The sequence below is a fragment of the Gymnoscopelus microlampas genome, assembly GCF_963454915.1.
Source record: "Gymnoscopelus microlampas genome assembly, chromosome: 15".
Classification (NCBI taxonomy): Eukaryota; Metazoa; Chordata; class Actinopteri; order Myctophiformes; family Myctophidae; genus Gymnoscopelus; species Gymnoscopelus microlampas.
Window position 1 is genome coordinate 25,221,548 of NC_139952.1, and position 21,431 is coordinate 25,242,978.

The 21,431-nt window shown below is 40.6% G+C and overlaps 2 protein-coding genes across 2 annotated transcripts; both read right to left on the reverse strand.

Annotated features, from left to right (window-relative positions):
- Positions 1-2,910: 2,910 nt before the first annotated feature.
- On the reverse strand, positions 2,911-5,257 carry LOC311062244 (uncharacterized protein). The gene is made up of 3 exons (XM_084081123.1): positions 5,097-5,257; positions 3,990-4,103; positions 2,911-3,752 (listed from the first exon to the last, which is right to left on the reverse strand). Exons 1-3 carry the CDS (start codon positions 5,146-5,148, stop codon positions 3,514-3,516), a joined length of 405 nt encoding a protein of 134 aa, XP_083937249.1. The 5' UTR covers positions 5,149-5,257; the 3' UTR covers positions 2,911-3,513.
- A 2,539-nt stretch (positions 5,258-7,796) lies between these two features.
- On the reverse strand, positions 7,797-20,486 carry LOC311062245 (prostate stem cell antigen-like). The gene is made up of 3 exons (XM_084081124.1): positions 20,330-20,486; positions 9,812-9,922; positions 7,797-8,644 (listed from the first exon to the last, which is right to left on the reverse strand). The coding sequence occupies exons 1-3, from the start codon at positions 20,379-20,381 to the stop codon at positions 8,415-8,417; spliced, it is 393 nt and encodes a 130-aa protein (XP_083937250.1). The 5' UTR covers positions 20,382-20,486; the 3' UTR covers positions 7,797-8,414.
- Between the last annotated feature and the right edge of the window lie 945 nt (positions 20,487-21,431).

Here is a 21,431-nt window from a genome sequence, read left to right on the forward strand (position 1 = left end):
TCCGTGAAACTTTGCACGCACACTCCCTAGAGGCCAAGGAAAAACCTTTGCCCTGCATTTTTCACATATGCCTGTTAGAGCGCCACCAGGGGGCTGACTTTTGTAAAACATTTGTTTTGCTCTTACTCCTTCAGATTCTGTCCAAAAAAAGAAAAGAAAAGACATTTTGCACGCACATTCCCACTAGGCCGAGAAAGAAATGCCCCCCTTTTCACATTGGCCTGTTAGCGCCACCAGCAGGTCTAATTTAGCAAACCCGATTTTTCAAACAAAATGCCTCAAATCATGAATGCAGTGTCCGATTACTGTGAAAGGCCTAAGAAGAAATGGGACCCTTTTCACATTGGCCTATTATAGCTCCACCAGGAGGCCATAATAACCTACCTGACCTGGCGGAGACTTGTGCTCCGAGGAGCACTTTTTCTAGTTTCATCTGTTTTTCCTTCCTACTTTTGGTTTGTCAGATTGCCTTCAAACTTCACCCACACACTCTCTGAGGGGTGTGGAGTTCAATGGTGCAACCTGGAAGTGGATCTGTTCACTTCCGGTTTTACCAAGACGTTGTCGCAGACCCCTATACCTCCCAAACACAAGGTTGCACATGTATGACAGTGGACCTGGGTGCTGCAAGTGCTGCATCAGTGTTTAACACTTCAAATGGCCAAACTTCGGTGACCATTGCTCTTAACAGCGCAACGTAGGACTAGCGGTCTGAAAATCTAGTATTATAGCTTAGTAGGTGGAGATCTCTGATCATCTGGCTATTTTTGGGCGAGCCCACTTGATTCATAGTACAATTTCAAAGTTGAAATAAAGTATATTTAAAAATAAAGCATTCATTGGTAGCCTTGAATAGGAATATTTACTAGAAAATGCATTTACAATGCTGTGATTCATGCTGATCTTGTGTCTTATCAACATAGTTTAAAAGTGACGCAAAAGCATTTCTGTACATTTTTAAATGGAAGGATACAGTATATAGCCTATATCTGAAACATCATGTCAGAATGAAATGTTTGGAACGGGGGAGTCTGGTGCAACGCTCAGGTCCTGGACCTGGTGAGACAAAGGAGGAGCCCGGCCAGGAGGCCATCCACGTGCCAGAGCCTCTCCTCTCCCCCAGCCTCGGCAGAGTAGTTCCGGAGAAGCGGATTTTCTTTATAAATGGGAAGGATACACTTTTCTTATCAAATGACTGCAAAGACAGCATACAGATTATTCCCGTCCTGTCCTTGTCTATGAGTTATGACTCGGGGAGAAGACGACAGCCTCCACGTGGCCTCCCCTGCAAGTAACAAGAAAATCTTGTGAAACAAATGTCGCCATCAAATGTATCATCAATGATGATGATACACGAAAGAAGAAGAAGAAGTTATGACTCGTCGTACCATCCAGCCATCTCAAATGTATGCTCTATATGTGCTTAATAAACTTGGTTAAAATGTGCAAAGATGTCTTCCCTGTGTATTTTTGTAATTGTAATCTGCAAGCTTTTCTGTCAAATGGTCAATTAACTTCAACACCATGTACCTCCATCATATTGATTTTAATATTGGATCACATCACTCAAAATAATTTACGTGTCGTGTCATACCCGATGTGAATGTACTTCAACATCCAGGAAATGTATAGTGAAGAGAATATGCTATTATGCTATTAAAACACTATTTGTTGCAGCTAATGTCATACCAGCATTGCTGTGAAGCTGTGTTTATTATTGGGATTAGGATAAGTGTTGTGCTCAGCACCAGATTCAGAACTCCACCTAAATTCAAGTTCATTGTCAAACCACAAGTTTACTGGTGCAAAAGAGTGGCTAGGTTAAATTATTTTCTGTAGCCTACAAGCTACCACATACAGCAGTTACAAAATAGATAATTATAATAGTAGAGAAAAAATGAAAATGTCAAATAACAAAACAATAATATCAAATACATTTAATGTGTGTATTGAATACTGAATAAATAAATATATAAAATTAAAAAAATGGTGCCTTCACTCAGTCTCCTGTGTCAGTAGTGCTACAGCAGACATTAAATATGTATGAAGTGGGTGGTCATAAGGTCCCACCCTGGCTTTCCTAATGAACTGTGGGGGGGTGTGTGGGATATGTGTGTGTGTGTGTGTGTGTGTGTGTGTGTGTGTGTGTGTGTGTGTGTGTGTGTGTGTGTGTGTGTGTGTGTGTGTGTGTGTGTGTGTGTGTGTGTGTGTGTGTGTGTGTGTGTGTGTGTGTGTGTGTGTGTGTGTGTGTGTGTGTGTGTGTGTGTGTGGGTACATGCCATGGGTGTCTTTGTGGTGCAGTGTATCTTGTAGATCAGGCCCATTGCAAGTTGCTGTACTCTGTCCTCTATCCTGAGCCATCCCACCCTAGCAAAGTGAGCAGGGGTTAAATGAGTTGTAGATGTAAGGCCAAGCAGTAGCATGACCAGTTTGTTTTGGGATGTATGGAGCCTTGTTTTTAAGGCCTTTGTGGTGCCATGAGGTGCATGCATAGTCAAAGTGACACTGGATGAGTGCTCCTGCTAGAGTCCTCAGTGTATTCCTATTGAGGAGACCCTGTACAAAAATCTTGTTCTTTGGTTGACTTTTTTTATTACTTTTGTTGCAATTTTTTCACAGGGTGTGACTTGTCCATGTAAGTGAATGTTTTGTTTATTTAAATAACTATATTGGAGTAGTTATAAACACTCACTGAGTACTTCTTTACTGAGGCATTAGAAAGAATACATTATTTAATCCACAGTAGACATATTGTCCGACCTGTAGGCAGCAAACACAACCTCGAACCTGTAGGCTATTCATTATATTGTGCAGCAAATAAAGTGTCTAAGCCAGTTAATTTGAATAGAATAAATAGAAATGATAAACATTCCATCATATGTGATAAAAATAACATCGCAAACACAGTAATCACACTTATTTTCCTTTATTTCTTCTCCTTCATTTTGTACAGTAAGTTAAACAGCAATTTAACAGATAAATAAGATATAAAAACAGTATGGAAGGGACTTGACTTCGGTGTTTTACATAAAACACTACATAGATCAACTTCCATGAAATAAGATGTAAACATGTCAAGTAAAAAAAGAAAGTATTTGGCTCATATCTCAGCTCAGCGTATTTTATTTCATAGTTTGATATACCAATCATAAAGTTTCTATTACTCTTCATCAGCAAAAGGGATGACAATATATCTACACACAATCATGAGTATGAGGTAATACAATTAAACCGAGTGCAAATCATAAATAATATTAGCTTTTAGTTAAATAGCTGAGTAGGTTATCTCTAGCCTGGTAAACCCTCCCTCCGGAAATCTCATAAATGGAAATGAGATTTTCCGGAGGGAGGTGCTTTACCAGGCTAGGTTATCTCAGGTTTATTGGAGTTCCTGCTATAGGTATGTTGACAAACAAGCTTTGGTGGAGAGCCAAGAGAACATGTTGTGTAGCATTGTTGCGGTTGAAGTTGAGTTTATTATTACGAAAGGTGTTAGATTCCAGTTTAGTGAATTTAATAAATCATGGTTCCCAAGACAGAGGCAAGGACGGCTGCGCCAAGAGCAGCAGTCAGGGACAGCTTGGTCGTGGGGGCTCCGCTGAGTGTGACTGGGTTGCAGTTATCAGTGGAGCAACAGGTGATCTTGGTCTCGTAGGTGATGCCCAGCAGGGTGGCGTTGGTGGTGGCATTGCATCCGGTCGCTGTGCAGCCCTGGCTGCTGAAACCCTTGAAGCTGGAGATACTGGGGAATGCTGGACACAAGAAACGCAGAGAGATGATGAGTCAATGTGAATGTCAAACACGTACGTACTGATGTGCTGTGTGTGCATGCCTTTCATTAGCAGGATTTTACTGTGTGTGTGAATGCGTGAAGAAGTGATGGTACAGTAATTCAAAGTGACTAGGCTATCTTTCAGGCGTGAAAATGCATGCATGCCTATGAATGATGTGTGGATCAGAGCATCGATGAGGATGGGAGGAGGACTTACTTGATGCAGCAGTAAAACAGGCTTCCGTGCTATTCGCTGTACAGGTGACATTTGCAGAATTGACGCAGTAGCCCAGAAGACCCGCACTGCAACTGTTGCAGGTCAGACTGTCCGCTAAAATATGCAAATTTGGGTGGAGTTAGTTTCACATAAGAACATCATGGACACCTTGAATAGACCATGTCGGCTCTCCCCTCATATGATGCAATTCATTTTATGAATTGCATTATTCTTATTATCAGTTATCACTTGAAAGGTGGTATTTAGTTATTTCTAAAAATAAAACAAAAACAAAACAAAACAAAAAACGTTCAACATGGAACATAAACAAATGTCAACCTATTAAAGTAACTACAAACAAAACTGGCATTTCATTATTATTATTATTTCGCTCCTTACTCATAACTTTAGTTTATCATTTATTTAAGTAGATCACTAATTTATTCTAAAGGTGAATATGGTGGATTTGTCTCTGTCCACACATTATTATTGAAACCACTCCAAACAGAAAACAGTTGTTTGATGATAGTGACCAGTGACTTTTTGGATCATAACTACATCCTGGTTTTATTGAATGACCACACCCAGATATACTACATATACAAAATCATATCCAAGAATTTAAACATCATACTGCACACATTATTGTAAAGAACTATACTTGCTGTCAAATCATATATATAGATAAATTATATACTAACCAATGATAAATTATGTAAGTTAGTTGATGCAACAATATTTAGAGACAGTTGTTCTTAAAAACCAACACTGCCGCTTGTTCTCTTTTCTGACAGGTAGTTAATTTACTTCACCTGGTATCAGGTTCCACATTCTCTACTCTTTCGTTAGAAAGGTCATGTCAAGGACACAGAGATATCAACATATGATGCCGCTCACCAGAATGACAACTGTGTTGATTATCTTTCCTTGATAAACACCTACAATAACAACTAACTACGTTAAACATGTTAGACCACTGTTTATCAACCTGAAAAACAAACTCTAAAAGGCCCATTGACATTGGATGGTTGTGTCAGTAAAGTCTCTTTCATTCAATAAGGAGATTGTAATAACAGATTATTAGCATGGATCACTGATGAGGCTTACCCAACATAATGGATGCGATCACTGCAATGATTCCAAATAAGATCCTGGCCATCTTGGTGTATATGTGATGTGTTCTTGAAGACACGCAGCTGAATGTTCCCAAGTGAATGGATGAAATTCGTCAGGGGTAATGCTGGGGCTGTGGCACAAGTCGTTTAAATACAACCCAGGTGGGTTGGTTTTGGTGTGGGAGGGGGGGCAGGAAGGGGTTCTACAGGTTTTTTGTCATTCCTTCTGTGAGGTGAAATACTCATCGGTACCGGTTTGACCTCATAGAATGTCTGGTGTGAATTAAAAAGCAGATGACAGGAGGAGTGGTGATGATAGAAAAATAATTTGAGCAAGTCACCTTAGGTAGAAAGGAAGAAGCTTAATCAATCCCTGAGGGTACATTCAGGTGTTGTAGCACTGCAGGAACAGCAGTAAGCATGAAAAACAGGATAAGTACAAGTATGAGTAGAGAGAAAGAAATAAGATTTGTTTTCAAAGCAAAAAAAATGTAATGAATAAATAGACTGAGTCTGACCCTTTCCATTTGCACTTGGTCTGAATGAATTAACATGTTGTATATTCTATCAATAAATATAAGATTGTTGATAAAATACAATCTGTCACCTAAAATATGAACATACATCATGATCTAACGGCTATGAAAGAGTATGTACAGACTATCGACTGTGTATATGAGGCTGACAGTGTCAGACAGCCTATGTACATATATGTCTTTCAACACAGTCTTGAAGCTAGCACTGGCAGCATAAACATTACCCCACATTTACAATGCCAGAAATTAGGTCAACTTGGTGACGGCTCCAATTGGGTCCTTCAAGTTCAGGTTTGTAGGAATCATACAAAGATCTGAGGGCTACTTGTTTGAATTTAAATACATACTGGTATATTATTTGTGGTCATGGAATGGAACTTGTAAATTGCGTCTTCAATTACTGAGAAAAGTCACACGTGAAGATGAGAACCATGGATGAATATGAGAGCTTTACATGAGGATGAGAGCTACATGCACAAACTGATTGAGCATGTTATGTACACACCTGCATATGATGCCAATTATTAAAAGAATAACACGTATATAGCTGCATATGATGCAAATTTTCTAAACATGTGCTTTACATACCTGCTACTGCTACTATATACACTATCATCTGTATATGTACAGTATATATCCTGATTATTGTCTCCGCCAGGCCGAAGGTATGGTGGAGAATATGTTGAAAGGGTGCGCTTTGATTGGCTAGCGAGACGCATGACGAAATACATACCTATAAATAGGTGAGTCACTTCGAAACATTGCATTGCATGTTTCAAAGTGACATCAGTGCCATCAGCCAAGCTAACATTTAGGCAGGAGATATTAGCAGAAAAAGTTCCAATCTTGGAATAAATTCCTTACCAAAAATCCTCACCAATGTGGGTCTGCTGGCGGAGACTTGTGCTCCGAGGAGCACATTTTCTAGTTTCAACTGTTTCTACCCTGTGTTTTTTTCCCATTAGCTCACCTGCTCTGACTCTACCTCTGTCCCCTCTCTTCTCACTGCAAATGATTGAGCGCACTCTCACATTTGTTTTTATTTCACCAGTTTCTTTACACCTGTAAACCTGTGATGTGACAATAAAGCTGATTCAGATCAAAATATTGTCTCAAACACACGTTGTCTGACAGAAAAGGAAGCAGATTTGTATCATTTTATTTTAAAAACACACATCTCAGGGCCTTGAATGGGTTACTACTGGCTACTGACTACTGGAGAGTTGTGTAGGGGGGAAAACTGAAGACATGAACCCATACTTACAGGGGGTTGCCATCTCTCTTCCAAAGCCACAGCTGCTTGGCTTGCACTATAACTAACAGGATCATACTGTACTTGTTGGCATTTGCAACTGTCCACCTGCATCTCCAGTGACTAAAGGCATGGGAATGTAAATATGGATGTAAATATTGCATGCCGTTTTCCTACCTAGATAGTATGTTTGTTAGTGTGTATCTTATCTAAGATCACTTTGGCTACCGGTGCCTATCTCCCACACCATTTAACTGTGTCAGTTTAGCCAAAGTCTTCAACAACAAAAAAATCACAACAGTGATGTGAAGGACACAGAAAGTAAAGAAAGGACACTTTGCAATTCTTAAAATGTACTTAGAACAATTTATTAAGTGCATACAATTCTCAAGATAACCAAATTAAACCAATTCAACCATCACACAGTGGCTATGCGTTTCCTTGTGCCAAACTGGTCATGCAACTTATGATCAAAGTCTATTTCATTCTGGCACAGGGAACTTCCTTGACAAACAAGATTCTTTCAGCAAATTTCCCACTGATGTAACCTCAAGCAGAATAACAGCAGATACGAACACGATCAACACATATTGAATCACCCAATTTCTACATTTACATTCTAATAGCACGATAAATACAAGCATTATCCCATAGCTTTTAATTAATGCACAGAGTGGATTTTTGGCCCAGCAGTAGGGCTTCCTTATGGCATATATGTAGATAATGGCACACACACAAATCATAAGCAAAACCTGTTGTACTTCTGGCACTAACTCATCACTATAAATATAAATTATTTATTATCGACCTCCTGAATTGAAATATATCAGCTACTGGCATCTAAAGGTTTGGACATAAATTAACAATTTGTTGCTTATTCAAATTAAACACAATTTTGAGGGAAGTGTGTGTGTGTGTGTGTGTGTGTGTGTGTGTGTGTGTGTGTGTGTGTGTGTGTGTGTGTGTGTGTGTGTGTGTGTGTGTGTGTGTGTGTGTGTGAGAGAGATGAATCTCGGTCTTAATTGTAGTTATGTACAGATTCTCTGACTGACTTAATAACAATGATTAATGTGAAGTTCTGCGTCTAAAATGGTTGTGACGTCAAGTCACAGCACCTTCCATCTGTGTCATAAATCAAGAGCTGAAGACCGAAACGGGACATTTTAATTAATCGTATAACAATTCTTCCTGGAAAAAAAGGAACCTGTGAGTTGACAGAGACCAAGCAATGACTGTGCTTGAATGACGTAATGTACATAGAATACAATGAGGACATATTTGAAGTACATCTGGGTGTGTGTGTACATAGAAAACAACAAGGACAGCTTTGAAGTACATCTCTGTGTGTGTGTGTGTGTGTGTGTGTGTGTGTGTGTGTGTGTGTGTGTGTGTGTGTGTGTGTGTGTGTGTGTGTGTGTGTGTGTGTGTGTGTGTGTGTGTGTGTGTGTGTGTGTGTGTGTGTGTGTGTGTGTGTGTGTGTGTGTGTGTGTGTGTGTGTGTGTACGCACACATCTACATTTCCTCACACAAGGATCTTGGCCATGACAATGGTGGTGAGTGTGGCCAGGGTCAGTGGAAGCACAGTGACTGTGGGCAGTCTGCTGGCTGCATTACACAGGTCAGTGGCACAGCATGTCTTGGTCATCTCGTAGACCTTAGAGGAGTTGGTGCCAGGCAAGTGCACCGTCTCTGTCTTGTTGCATTTATCCTCTGCTAGACACCCCTTCCTCGTGATGGTCACAAGATCTCCAACTGTGGAGCGAGATGAACAGTAAATAAACATCCACTTAAGCCCCATTTTATACTATACGAAAATAGCAATGGGCATGCCTATAATGGCATGCCCAAAATGGGGAAGCCAGGTTGAAGGTGCACACACACAAAAAATATAATACACAATATTAATAGTATAAATTAACAGTACAAATACAATTATTGAATGTTCATCACTTGGCTGACTCTAGACACAGAAAGGAGGCGATAATATAGTTAAAAATGGGTGAACTAAAGTCAAAATCTATTGCATTTTCGTGAACCTTTATGTTAACCACAATAGACTTTTAGCATTATGCTTACTGTATTTAATTTCATACATGAAGTGGGAAGAAATTTAAATAATAATACATGTTACCATTGGCTTGCATATATACAGTATTATGTATGGGGAAGATTTGGTGCAATGAAACTGGGTTTTACCAGTTGTGCAACACATGGGCGGTAGAGAGCATCAGCTATACAGTATAAATCACTATAACTAACAGCAGAACCACAATGGAAAGAATGAAGTATTCAATCAATTCATCAACAATTACGTTGATACAATAAATCTGACATTTAGGAAAAGAAATTAGTCAATCCACAGGCCTCTGCTGTTGAAAATAATATCTCATTAGAAATGATTATGTATTATTGAGTCATTTGTGGAATAAAACCTCTGAATAAACGTATTTTTCTATCGATTAGTTATCCCATGGAAATTTGAATTCATGGATATTTTTTGTTTTTTGTCGCATTCCCAAGCCAATAATTCAATGGCCAGCGAACCGGTAGGCAGCGGTTCCGGTAGGCGACACAAAGGAGACTCTTTGTGTCTCTTACCGGAACCGAATTATTGGCTTAGGAATGCGACAAAAACAAAAGAATATCCATGAATTCAAATCTCCATGGCATGGGGTGACTAATCGACTAGTCATTTTGGGGGTGAACTATCCCTTTAAGGCCCATTCATGCTTACTTGCACTACGGCATCGGCTGCCGTAAATAGCAGACCTACAGGCTCACAACGCGTTGTGTTCTGACCTTGTAGGTAAGCGTTTTTTTGGCGATGGACACCATCATGCGAAGGAGCATACTGTAAATTGGGCTTCACTGCTTGATGATGGCCGTCAGGCCGAACAGGTTATTGTCTCAGAGACTTACTTGCTTTTCCACTTCCGCTGTAGCATAATTCACCAGTTCCACATGTCTTCTTTGTGGTGATGCAGAGGTCCCCAATACCAATTTCACAATTGTAGCACTCCAATGCATGTACTGTGAGACACACAAAGACAAGGACAAAGTGTTGTTGTTAAGAAGATGAAGAACAATGAGCTTCAAGTAATTATGCTGACAAATCAACATGTTTTGTGTCTGTGTGATGCAGTACACATCATGCCATCATTTGTCACACAAATATTTGTGGTGATGGCTTGTTGCCAGAGTGACTTGTTTGGACAAAGGGTTGACCTAGGATAGCTGTTTACTCGGGTCCAGTGATGGGTTACATAAAGTTCATCTGATATTGAGTGTGGAGTAATGACACAGGCAGTGGAGAGCAGACTACTTTGTTTGTCTCTCAAACACAGGAGTTGTATTAACAAAGCTCAAAGCTATTTACAAAACGAGACAATAACAGGACTACACCCCGGTCAGCCATGTCACTTCCCAGTCCCATATGATTTATTTTATTTTATTCCTGAAGCAACCTGTGGGGGACTTGCCAAACTGCTCTTTGTGTGGGGATTCAACCAGTTTGACGAATGCCTGAAAAATCCCAAAGTGACGCTAAAGCCTCATTTATGACTAGTTGTGCGTGGGTGTTGCACACTGATCTACAAGATCTACAAGCTACAAGATCTACACTGCAATTTTTCGGAGTGCGACTCCCATGCATAACCAAGTATAACGCAGGCTTAAACCTTGGGGGCAAATGTGTCATCTCTCTCTGTGTGTATGCGAACACACACCTAAAACTGTAGCAGGATTAAAGTTAGAAACTGGTCCTTCAAGTTCTGTGCCTGTGTGATCAGAGTATCCAATGACTGGTATTGTCATGGAAATGTTTTGGGGTAGTGTCAGAAACATAAAAGAGCACAAAGTAGTAACAGGCCATTCCAATCTGTCTCCCACCAAATGTTCTTCATTGAATTTGTGAACCAGTAACTTAATCGTAATTTAGTAATTTAGTCGTTATGCCAATTAATTCTCCCAACATATTTCTGTGGCTTGCCACTACTGTTGAGCACCCTACTGGCACACCTGCCAGTGAGGAGCCCCCACCGGGAGGACGTAGGGCCTCTGTCATCCTCCTCCCGTTCAACATGCCTGGCTGACAGGTGCTGCGCCTTGGCCCGTAGGAGTCACTAGTGCAGAGATAAAGAACACCCTCCCTGCCCGGCTTCCATCCCCTGAACACGGCCAATTCATATAGACGCTTGACCAAGCTGGATGCACTGCCATGGATTCGAAATACTAGCATAACGCGCAGTGGGCGACAGGTACTTTACCCCAGCCCCACCCGAATGCCTCATTTACAACATTCATGAGACACAACCACAATGCAATGCATTTCATTTTACACCACTAGTAAAAATGCTATTCTACTGTTAGGACAGGTGTGTTAAAACCAGACTATAGCGTCTATAGACTATGGCGTCACCCATTGGTTTGTAGAGAACCCCTGTGCTCAGAAAATGTTGGATATAGGATGATGTCATCATCACTATGTAACCAGAGTTGACCATATGAATGAGAGGGTTGCGCTGGGGAGACATTCACATTGGTCCGCCTCGCAGCGGTAGTCTATGGTGGTGCCTTGTCAATCACAATGAAAAATGTCTAGAATCTGTCTTGAGGGATTACTTCCGCATTGGCTTAATTTTTCAGGCCACAAGCTTCCTGCTTGGCTACAACACTTGATGTATCTGGTTTGTCCAATGTGATTCAAATTAATATAGGAAGCATTAATCAAATATTACCTATGTAGTCATTTGTCTTTTTCTGCTCAACTTCAATTATAAAGAGTATGAAAGATACATGTAAAATTAAGTTAAAAAGAAAAGAAAAAATAAAACAGCATAATACAAGACATTGGAACCAAATTCCAATCAACGTACATATACTATACGTACACCACAAACGTTTTAATTTCAAGGAGCCCATAACTGAGAGTTACAGTCCTGTAAGGATCCATTTTGAAACCCCTCAAGGAACCCTGAGGGTTCCTGGACCCCACTGACGTACACCATCATGTGATTTACCAGTTTCCACACCTGGCTTGCAGCACCAGTTTCGGTCACACCCGGGCTCAAGCTAATTGTCTCCAAGGATTACTGTCTCCGGTTACAAAAGACAGTGGCCCGCACGCACGCACGCACGCACGCACGCACACACACACACACACACACACACACACACACACACACACACACACACACACACACACACACACACACACACACACACACACACACACACACACACACACACACACACACACACACACACACACACACACACACACACACACACACACACACACACGTCAAAGATGAGTGATGGCACATTTCTAATTCGTTGATTGAAATGATGAAGTAATGTTCTGTATGCAATGCCTTTGGCTCTTTACGGCTGAACTTCTGGACTGAAATGATGAAGAAATGTTCTGTATGCAATGCCTTTGGCCTTTGGTTGAACTCCTGGACATGCACATGCTGTACTGTTGTTTTGCCTTTCTGAGTTAACCGCTTAATATAAGCCTTGCTTTATTATACTTTTATTGTACAATGGTGTTGCGCAGCGAAGGGCATGGCACTGCTAATCAAAAGCACTAAAGTAACTTCATATACAGCTGTGTTCAATGTACAGTATACTATAGTATTTTACATACTGTAGCACTATATAGTACGTACTGCAGCACTGTATATACTGTACACATTGCAGTGAAAACAGCAAAACGTGTGTATTGTCTACAGTGTAGACAATTGGGACAATTGTATTATGGGTCACATCACATGACATTTGCTTCTGCAACAACCGGTTCGCCATGCTATTCTTTCATGAACAAGTGTGTACACACACACACACACACACACACACACACACACACACACACACACACACACACACACACACACACACACACACACACACACACACACACACACACACACACACACACACACACACACACACACACACACACACACACACACACACACACACACACACACACACACACACACACACACGGGAGTTTCCCCAGACACTCAGCTGCATTCCTAGGATGAAAGCTCATTCACGCAGCTAAGTGTTAAGTGACGGTTTGGTACAGTGACTCTGAGGCAGAAAAAGTGCGTTGACTGTGAAACTTTCAAAAGAGCACAAAGACTGTAATGGTGTTCATTTATGTACAGTACAGTACCGTGCTTTATTTATTTAACACAGCAGAAATGCACCAACGCGTCATTGGTGTTAGTTGTCTGCCTTGATTGCGAGACATAGCCTCTGGCTACCAGCACTAGTACCTCTGGGAGCAGACTGACATCCCCATGACATAACTATACAGTGTCTGTAATGCAGACTGCAGCAACTTCACTTTGTATGTGATGATTATTATTTACATTTGACAGAAAGGGACAATTTGTAAGGTTTGCGTGTCCCATGCATGCATCCTACAAGAGATTATTACTGGCCCAAGAACCAGACTGATAACTGTGTACATTCCCGATGTTGAGCTACATTAATTACGTGCTACAGTAATTGTTTGAGCAGACTACAAGGTTAGAGGTTTAACGTGTAGTTTGTTGAAAAATGCCACACTCACACAGTGTAAAGAATTGCATATGCATCCTCCTCCCTCGTTTGTTTTTCCTCCTCAGTGTATTGACTTCCAGGTGTGTGTGTGTGTGTGTGTGTGTGTGTGTGTGTGTGTGTGTGTGTGTGTGTGTGTGTGTGTGTGTGTGTGTAAGAGATGATGTTGAGCTATGTACTACAGTTATTGTTTGAGCAGTTACAACAAGGTTAGAGGTTTAACGTGTGGTCTCGTTGAAAGATGCCACTCTCACACAGTCATGTAAAGAATTGCATATGGCGTACATCCTCCTTCCTCGTTTGTTTTTCCTCCTCAGTGTATCATTAGAAGTCAATAGACTTCTAGTGAACAGCTATTCAAAAGCATGCTTGTTTGCATGCTTTTGAATAGTGTGTAAATGAGTTGGCTTGCAAATAAACAGCACAACAGAAACCAACCAATGACATCGAAACAATGGGTGCGTTCGGATATATAGCACTGAGCGCACTAGCCACGCTCTCGGTGCGCATTTCCGAACGCACCCTGAACTCGGAAAGGTCCGAAACTTGGTGTGTGTGTGTGTCTCCCTCGAGGTGTGCATTATCTGTCTGACCGTGGGTCTGAGAACACACAAATTATTCGTATTGTCGGGAGATTGTATGCATCGGCTTCCTTGATTAGCCGACCCAAACCGCCGGCTTCACGGATTTGCGTCACGTCACGTTTGTGCCGCTTAGCCAGTACAAGTCTTAATATACAAGACTTAAGGAGTAGTTCACCCCCAAAAATATACGTATTTTCTATCAATTACACACCCCATGAAGCCTTGAAGTCATGGAGATTTTTTTGTTTTTGTCGCATTCCTAAGCCAATAATTTGATGACCGGTGGAGTCTTAAGTGAATTCCCATGAATTCATGGCTTCATGGGGTGTGTAATTGATGGAAATAAGTCATGTTTTGGGTGAACTACTCCTTTAACTTAACGTTATACTGTAGGTGACAGCGTATGCAATGGAACAGAAATTTGGCAAAAGCCATAATATGGAAGAATGTGATAGAAGAATGGCAGTAATGTTTGGATGGAGGAGGAAAAGGAAGGCATCTTTATCAAATTCAAAGAAAAGTGGGTGAGAACAAAAGGTACAGTATGGGAAGTAGGAGAGAGGAAGTCATCATAATATGCATGATGACCATATATTTCCGACTTGCACCGTCCACGACATGCGTGACCCAGAGTAAGCCGGCACCAAATAGTCCTAGTTTTACATAATGATAGGCCTACTCTCCATTAGGGGTGGAGTGATGAGCCAACATGCATGCAAGAGACAGACTGTAGTTCAGTCCTACTTTGAATTAACCAAGTAGTGTTATTGTTGCCTGAATCAAACCTATGACATTGCAGCTACCAGATCGCCTGTGTCTGTCTGCTATAGGCCACCCTGACATACTAAGAAATGTGTTCAGTCTCTAAAACTAAATTACTATATTTTAAGAGCCTTTAACATCGGTTATAATTACCAAATGTTTTGGGAAACCTTTGTACCTTAAATCCTGGTCTGGTTTCTACTCTGACTTTGTCCAGCGTTTCTTCTCGATGACAAGAAACACCCATAATGCATCAGGATGTAACATCATTACTTTAAATCAGTGGTGTTCTAGTTTTTTTTCGGAGGGATCATTCCCTGCACGACATGCACGTGGTCGTGGAAATACGCTAATACGAAATGGTCAGTAGAGGGCTACGCTTGGTTGCGAAAATCTTCTGCCGGTCACACTACGTATATAGCGTAACACGATAGAACACACCACCTCTTTAGATAAATTAGAAGAAAACAAACATGCTTGGTCTCACGTCCATGTACACATTCTACACCACACCTTTCACTATAGCATCTCAGCTGGAATACTTTGACTTTCAGTAGTAAACAATGTTTGTTGACAGATGAAATTTAAAAGAGTATCCACAAGTATCCGATTAAGAAATGGGACAGTACATTAATGTCCATTCATTCATTAAAACTACTGACAACCAAGGAAGGGATTATATAATATTGTTATGATATATGCAGCCTTTATTTTCTCTGGGTGAGTGGAGTGATGAAAGCACTCTTCAAATACAGCTAATGATAATAACATCAGCAGCAGTTAAATATTCCCAGGGCGAGGGGGTTTATTGAGCAAATCTCTCTTATACTTTTTGGATGTAGGCCAAAAATACATCCTCTCTGCAGTAGAAATTGACCGGTTTAAGGGTCAGTGTTAAATTAACACACCTAATTTTACTGTGTCCCTTATGGTGCTGAACGAACAGAACAACATTGTACAACACAGCCATCATTAGCCTATCTATCACCTTGGAACACACAGTAACTATTATTTATGTATACTTTACAATGTACTTTATGTAAAAATTGTGAACATTTAAAAAAATAGCCATCTACAAGCTCACAACTCACCTTGCTGTGAGCTTGTAGATCCGCAATTCTCACATTGTGAGCTTGTAAATCAGCCACTTGCTTATTCGTACCCTAAGTATATGGGCGTAAGTGGTTAATGGGGAACTGGAGTTTGGATGTTGCCTCAGCTGTAACCAGATGAGGAATTTCTCATCTAATGTGTGGCAGGATGAGCCATGGCATTCAGCTCTTAATAATAGACTTCAAAAAATTCTGCACAACACCATCACTGATAGCATCTTATCAGGTATACATGTATATTCCTTAACTTGCAATAGTAAACAATATTGACAGATGACATTTGAAAGTGTCTCCAGAGCTTACAAATCCAAAATAACTACAGTGAAATATACTAGAAATTCCATTAGGTGTAAAACAGACTTAACAATATGTAATATTATGGTGAACAAGTGATATCCAACTGGATAACTATTTCAAAGGGGAAAAGGTATTATTAAATGGATTAAAAGACATACACAGGTGGCACAGGTCTGTATTGTTTTTTCACCATTAGCCCCAGTGATCTTCTGCCCCCTGCTGTCTGCCCACTGACATTGCAGATTATGGTCTGTTAATTTTATGCAGATGTGACTTATATTCATTGGAATGCCTTTTGAGGGCAGCATTTAATTTTATTGGTTCTCCCATCCGTCCAATCAGTGAGAGCAGTCACTTTGACTGGCAGTTGTGCGTTGTGAGACTTCTGCTGTGCGTTTTTGAAACTATGCCTAATGTTGCGAAATACAGTTTTTACACCACCAGAACACTTAAAAGAACTTAAGAACAGAATCCAAAATAAGAAACAACAGAAACCCTTCAGCAGTAAAATACTATACGCCTCAGCCCTGATGCTCCCATGAGAGAAGAGAACAATGACAACTGAACTGTACACCATGCTGTACACACTGACACACATCATAGCAGGAAAATGTAATTGGATAACACAGCTCTGATGTAAATCAAGTACTCTAGGGAGGGATTTAAATCGACAGGTAAAACACACTTTTCTTTCTCTACTGAAACAGTACCCCCCATGTTGTCTAGCCACCCGAGGGAAACATAGTCCAACAACTCCCGACTACAGTAGAAGGACAAAGAAAATAGAGCTCAGGTTAAAGAAAGTCAGCTTCCTATTATTTCATAATCTGTAACCTGAAGAAACAAGTCATGGTCTGTGGTCTTATCTTACGCCAGGCTGAATGCCAGGGACAAAGATTATGTTTTTGTATGTATGTATGTATGTATGTGTGTATGTGTGTATGTGTGTGTGTGTGTGTGTGTGTGTGTGTGTGTGTGTGTGTGTGTGTGTGTGTGTGTGTGTGTGTGTGTGTGTGTGTGTGTGTAATCTCAGAAACCACTGGATCATTCAGCTCCAAACTTTTCATGCACACTGCAGTAGGTCAAGGAAGGCACTCCGCCCCACACTTTTCTAAATCGGCCTCATGGTGGCGCCATTCCAGACCGCTTTACATTTTGAGCTATAACTCTTGAACCATAGGTCATACAATCAAAAATGTATTTATCTCTGGATTCCTTGAATCATGATGCTACTCCCCATTTAGGCCACACCTATTTCCACCAACTAGTTATTCTAGTATATTGCAAAAAATCCATTTTGTAAAACACACAATGCTACAACTACAAAACTCACACAAATCACTACACACTAGCTCATACATAGGCCTACTTCATCCACATTCCATACAGACTGGCTAATAATGGGTTTGCAGGAGCGGGCCTATTTTACAAAAACACATTGTAATCATGTATTGAGGGGCCTCCACACAATTCAAAGCCAGAGGCCATTTCACTTACACCCATAAAGGGTGCCACGAATGTGACAAATGTCTTGCTCAAACATATATAGATTTTTTTAATCTTCACCAAATTAGGTACACATGGAGTTCCAGGATACCCAGGAGTCATGTTACAATGAGCATCAAACTGCATTTTGATACTCCACAAGTTTGCCTATAATTGGCATCCAAAACTAGTGTCCAAACGTGCTTTCACTTGTAAGCTATTTTCCCCTGCAGCTTCCTTGGCCCAAGGAAACCTTGGGTCCAGACAGCTGCAACGAACAATTTACAAAGCCCTGGGTAGGCTACCTGGCCTGGTGGAAATATGGGCTTCCTAGAGCGCCTCTTTCTAGTTAAGCTGTTACGTGGTTTAACGACAATAGCGATATTTCAATAGAATAACCTACACAAATGCAAGAAGCACATGGTGGACACAGCACTTTGATCATATGCCTCTCAGGTTGTTTAGATCATATGTGACTGTAAACTACACAGTGAAGAGATTATAAAGAACCAGGTTGAGGACCAGCATTACCAGCCAGCAGTCGGATTCATACCCACATCACAAGAGTACATAACATATAATTTACCAAGCAGTACCAGGACGTCCCACCCATCTTATTAATCACCTGGAGCACACAGTCTTAAGTGTCAGCCTCAGAGACGCCCATTGCAAACTGCAGCTCATCTATCCCAACAACACACATATCCAATTCATCACAGTCATGTTCAAAGGGCAAATAGAGGTATTAGAGCACTCTTTAAACACGCCTAACCATAATAACATCAGCAGAAGGTAAATATTATCAGGGTGAGGGAGTGTTTATTGAACACATCATTCTGATACTTATTTGGATGTGGGCCAAAAACACAAAATCCTGGAACCGTAAGGGTCAGAGTTAAATTACAACAGGAACATCTTCGTATGACTCCCAACAGCCACCATTAGCTATTCAATTTGGAAGCCAATAACTTTATAGGGTTATTGGTGATGTTTGGAAATACGAGTCAAATAGGACCCTGGCCAGACTGAGAAGCAAAGTGAGAAAAAAAAGTCAGCCGAACGGAGCAAATCAGTCTGGATTCCAGGCTAACTTTATATATCCTTACTTTGGAAACTGGACCTATACAAAAAAGACAAACTGCCATAATGTGGTGCTGCAAATTAAACATCGACAGGATGGCTCTGAAATGGAATGGTCCATAATAGGATAATTCCTTTTAACAGGTTGTTCATGAAAGTCCTTGCGGTCTTGTTTCCAATGAGAACCTGTGAGCAATTAGGGGTTAAGAGTCTTGCTCAGGGACACATTTCATTTCATCGACACATATGCTGACCTGGCCTGGAATTGAACCTGGGGCAACCAGGGCCTCTGGCTCCCTAGGCGGGTTCACTAACCATTCAGCTATGGCCGCTATGGAAACATATTGTTTCCAGGACTGCGTTCCTAAAGTAGCTACCCTTCTGATGGCCCTCACCTGCAACAAGGGAGGCCAAAACCAACCTGGCAGAGAACTGTGTGACCTCAGATGGCAAACCTAACATGGGGCAAGGCACAACGTGCTACACGGGATAGGGACGGTACGGAAACAGATTGAATGTCACAGCCTTATGTTCCACATGGAATGAAGTGGATTAAGTAAAGACATTGTAAACCACTAAAGAGCATCCCAAATAGGAACAAAACCTCAAACTGTGATCACCTGTATGTGAGACTCATTCTCCACTCATGAATAACTGTCCAACAAATCTAATTTGGAGGCAAAAGTGACAACAATGTCCAGAATGCCTCCTGAACTACAATGCCCCAAACAGTAAAATGATGAATACACCTCACAATGGCCTCCAGTCACCTCATCATCTTGTTGACAGTGAGCTGGATTTTGAATGTGTTTGCCTCAGCTGTAAGCAGATGAGAAATTTCTCATCCAATGTCTGCCTGGCAGGATGAGACATTCAGCTCTTAATAACAGCTCTGGCTCTAAGCCCCTCATGAAAAGACACCTTACCCAACCTATAATAAAGGTTAAGTGTGTATCACACACACACACACACACACACACACACACACACACACACACACACACACACACACACACACACACACACACACACACACACACACACACACACTTTCTTGCAAATATTGCATACATATTGTTTCATGATTTAAAGCAAAATAAGTCACTTCAATTTGCTTGACAGAACCACTCACACTGGATATCTGCAGATCAGCCCTGGGTCCCTCCCAAATATAGCCTAAAGAAGGCTCTTCTTTATGATGGCTCTAGATAAATGGGATATGCATGCAACTATGATAAAACAAGAATCTGACAGACTCTACAAAGAAACCAGATGGTCTAGAGAAAATGTTTTCTGTCTAGTTTTAGCATAGTTATAGTTATTCACATATTTTAGGCTACTTTAAAACTGGATGCGGGAAATTAAACAACTGGGTAAAAAATGACTCCCGTAGAGTAGCCAGCCTCAACAGAGAACGAGATTGATTGGTTTTGATCAATTCTGATAACTAGGCTATTCTAGCCTAATAGACAAAATAAAGTGTATAGTCTTTGTTGAAGCTTACCAACCAACATGGAAGCCTATAAGCGCATGTATTCTGTTCTTACCAAATGCGAAGCAGAATCCAGCTGCAAAAACGCCGAGAATAATTCTGTTCATGTTGAAGAATGTGACGGGGGTTTGCAGAAGTCGTTAAGTCTTGGCGTGTGCGTGTGCGCCTGATCCGTTAGACTCTGATGGCACTGTGCAAAACTTTTCCACCGTCCCACTATTTATAATCTCACATGATCCTCTGAGACGTCACCGTTATCCAATGCAATAGCCTACCACTTCAGTTCGGGGGGGAAAAATGGAAAAAAGTCCACACCTTTATTTGCTGCCGGCTATTTGTTCGGCAGGTGCGTGTAATCATGTTGAATCAATGATCTAAAACATTTGTTTTACTTGAGTAAATGTACCAATGCTGCAATGTAGAAAATACTCTGTTACAATTAAGTCCGGCATTCAAAAGTACAAAAGTATTGGAATCAAAATGTACTTAAAGTACTAAAAACGTATACTCATTGTTTAGAATGTCCTATTTCACAAGTTTTCAAATGAACACACTTTTGAAATAGCAGATCTTCAAGCTCACAATGTGTCATAATATGATGCATTGTGAGCTTGTAAATTGGCTGTTTTTAAATGGCTGAAATGTACATGGGCTGAAGTGGGTAATGTACTGTGTGTTCTATAATAATAATAATCAAAATCTACAAAGTAACTAGTACTTAAAGTTTTCAAATAATTGTAGTGGAGTAAAAGTATCATATTTGCCTCTGAGATGTAGTGGAGTAGAAGTAAAAGTATTGAAAATTGGAAAGAGTAAAGTAAAAATTCCTTAGTTACTTTACACCACTGGTTGAATCAATGATCTAAAAACAGAAGACCTTCCTTCTTCAGATTAATTTACTGTAAATCTGAAAGTGTATAAATGTAGCCTACTACAGTTCTGTATATTATGTCATTTGACTCCATTTACATACACTTTCAGATATAAAAGGATAAATTAACACTGAGGATTTTACTTCAAATGTGATATTTTTTGGCTAATATGTAAAGCTCTATATTCACATTGCTATAGATATAGACTATATAGCAATGTCATAGTCTATAGCAGGGGTCTTCAACCTTTTTAGGCAAAGGACCCCCTAGCTGAGAGAGAGATGA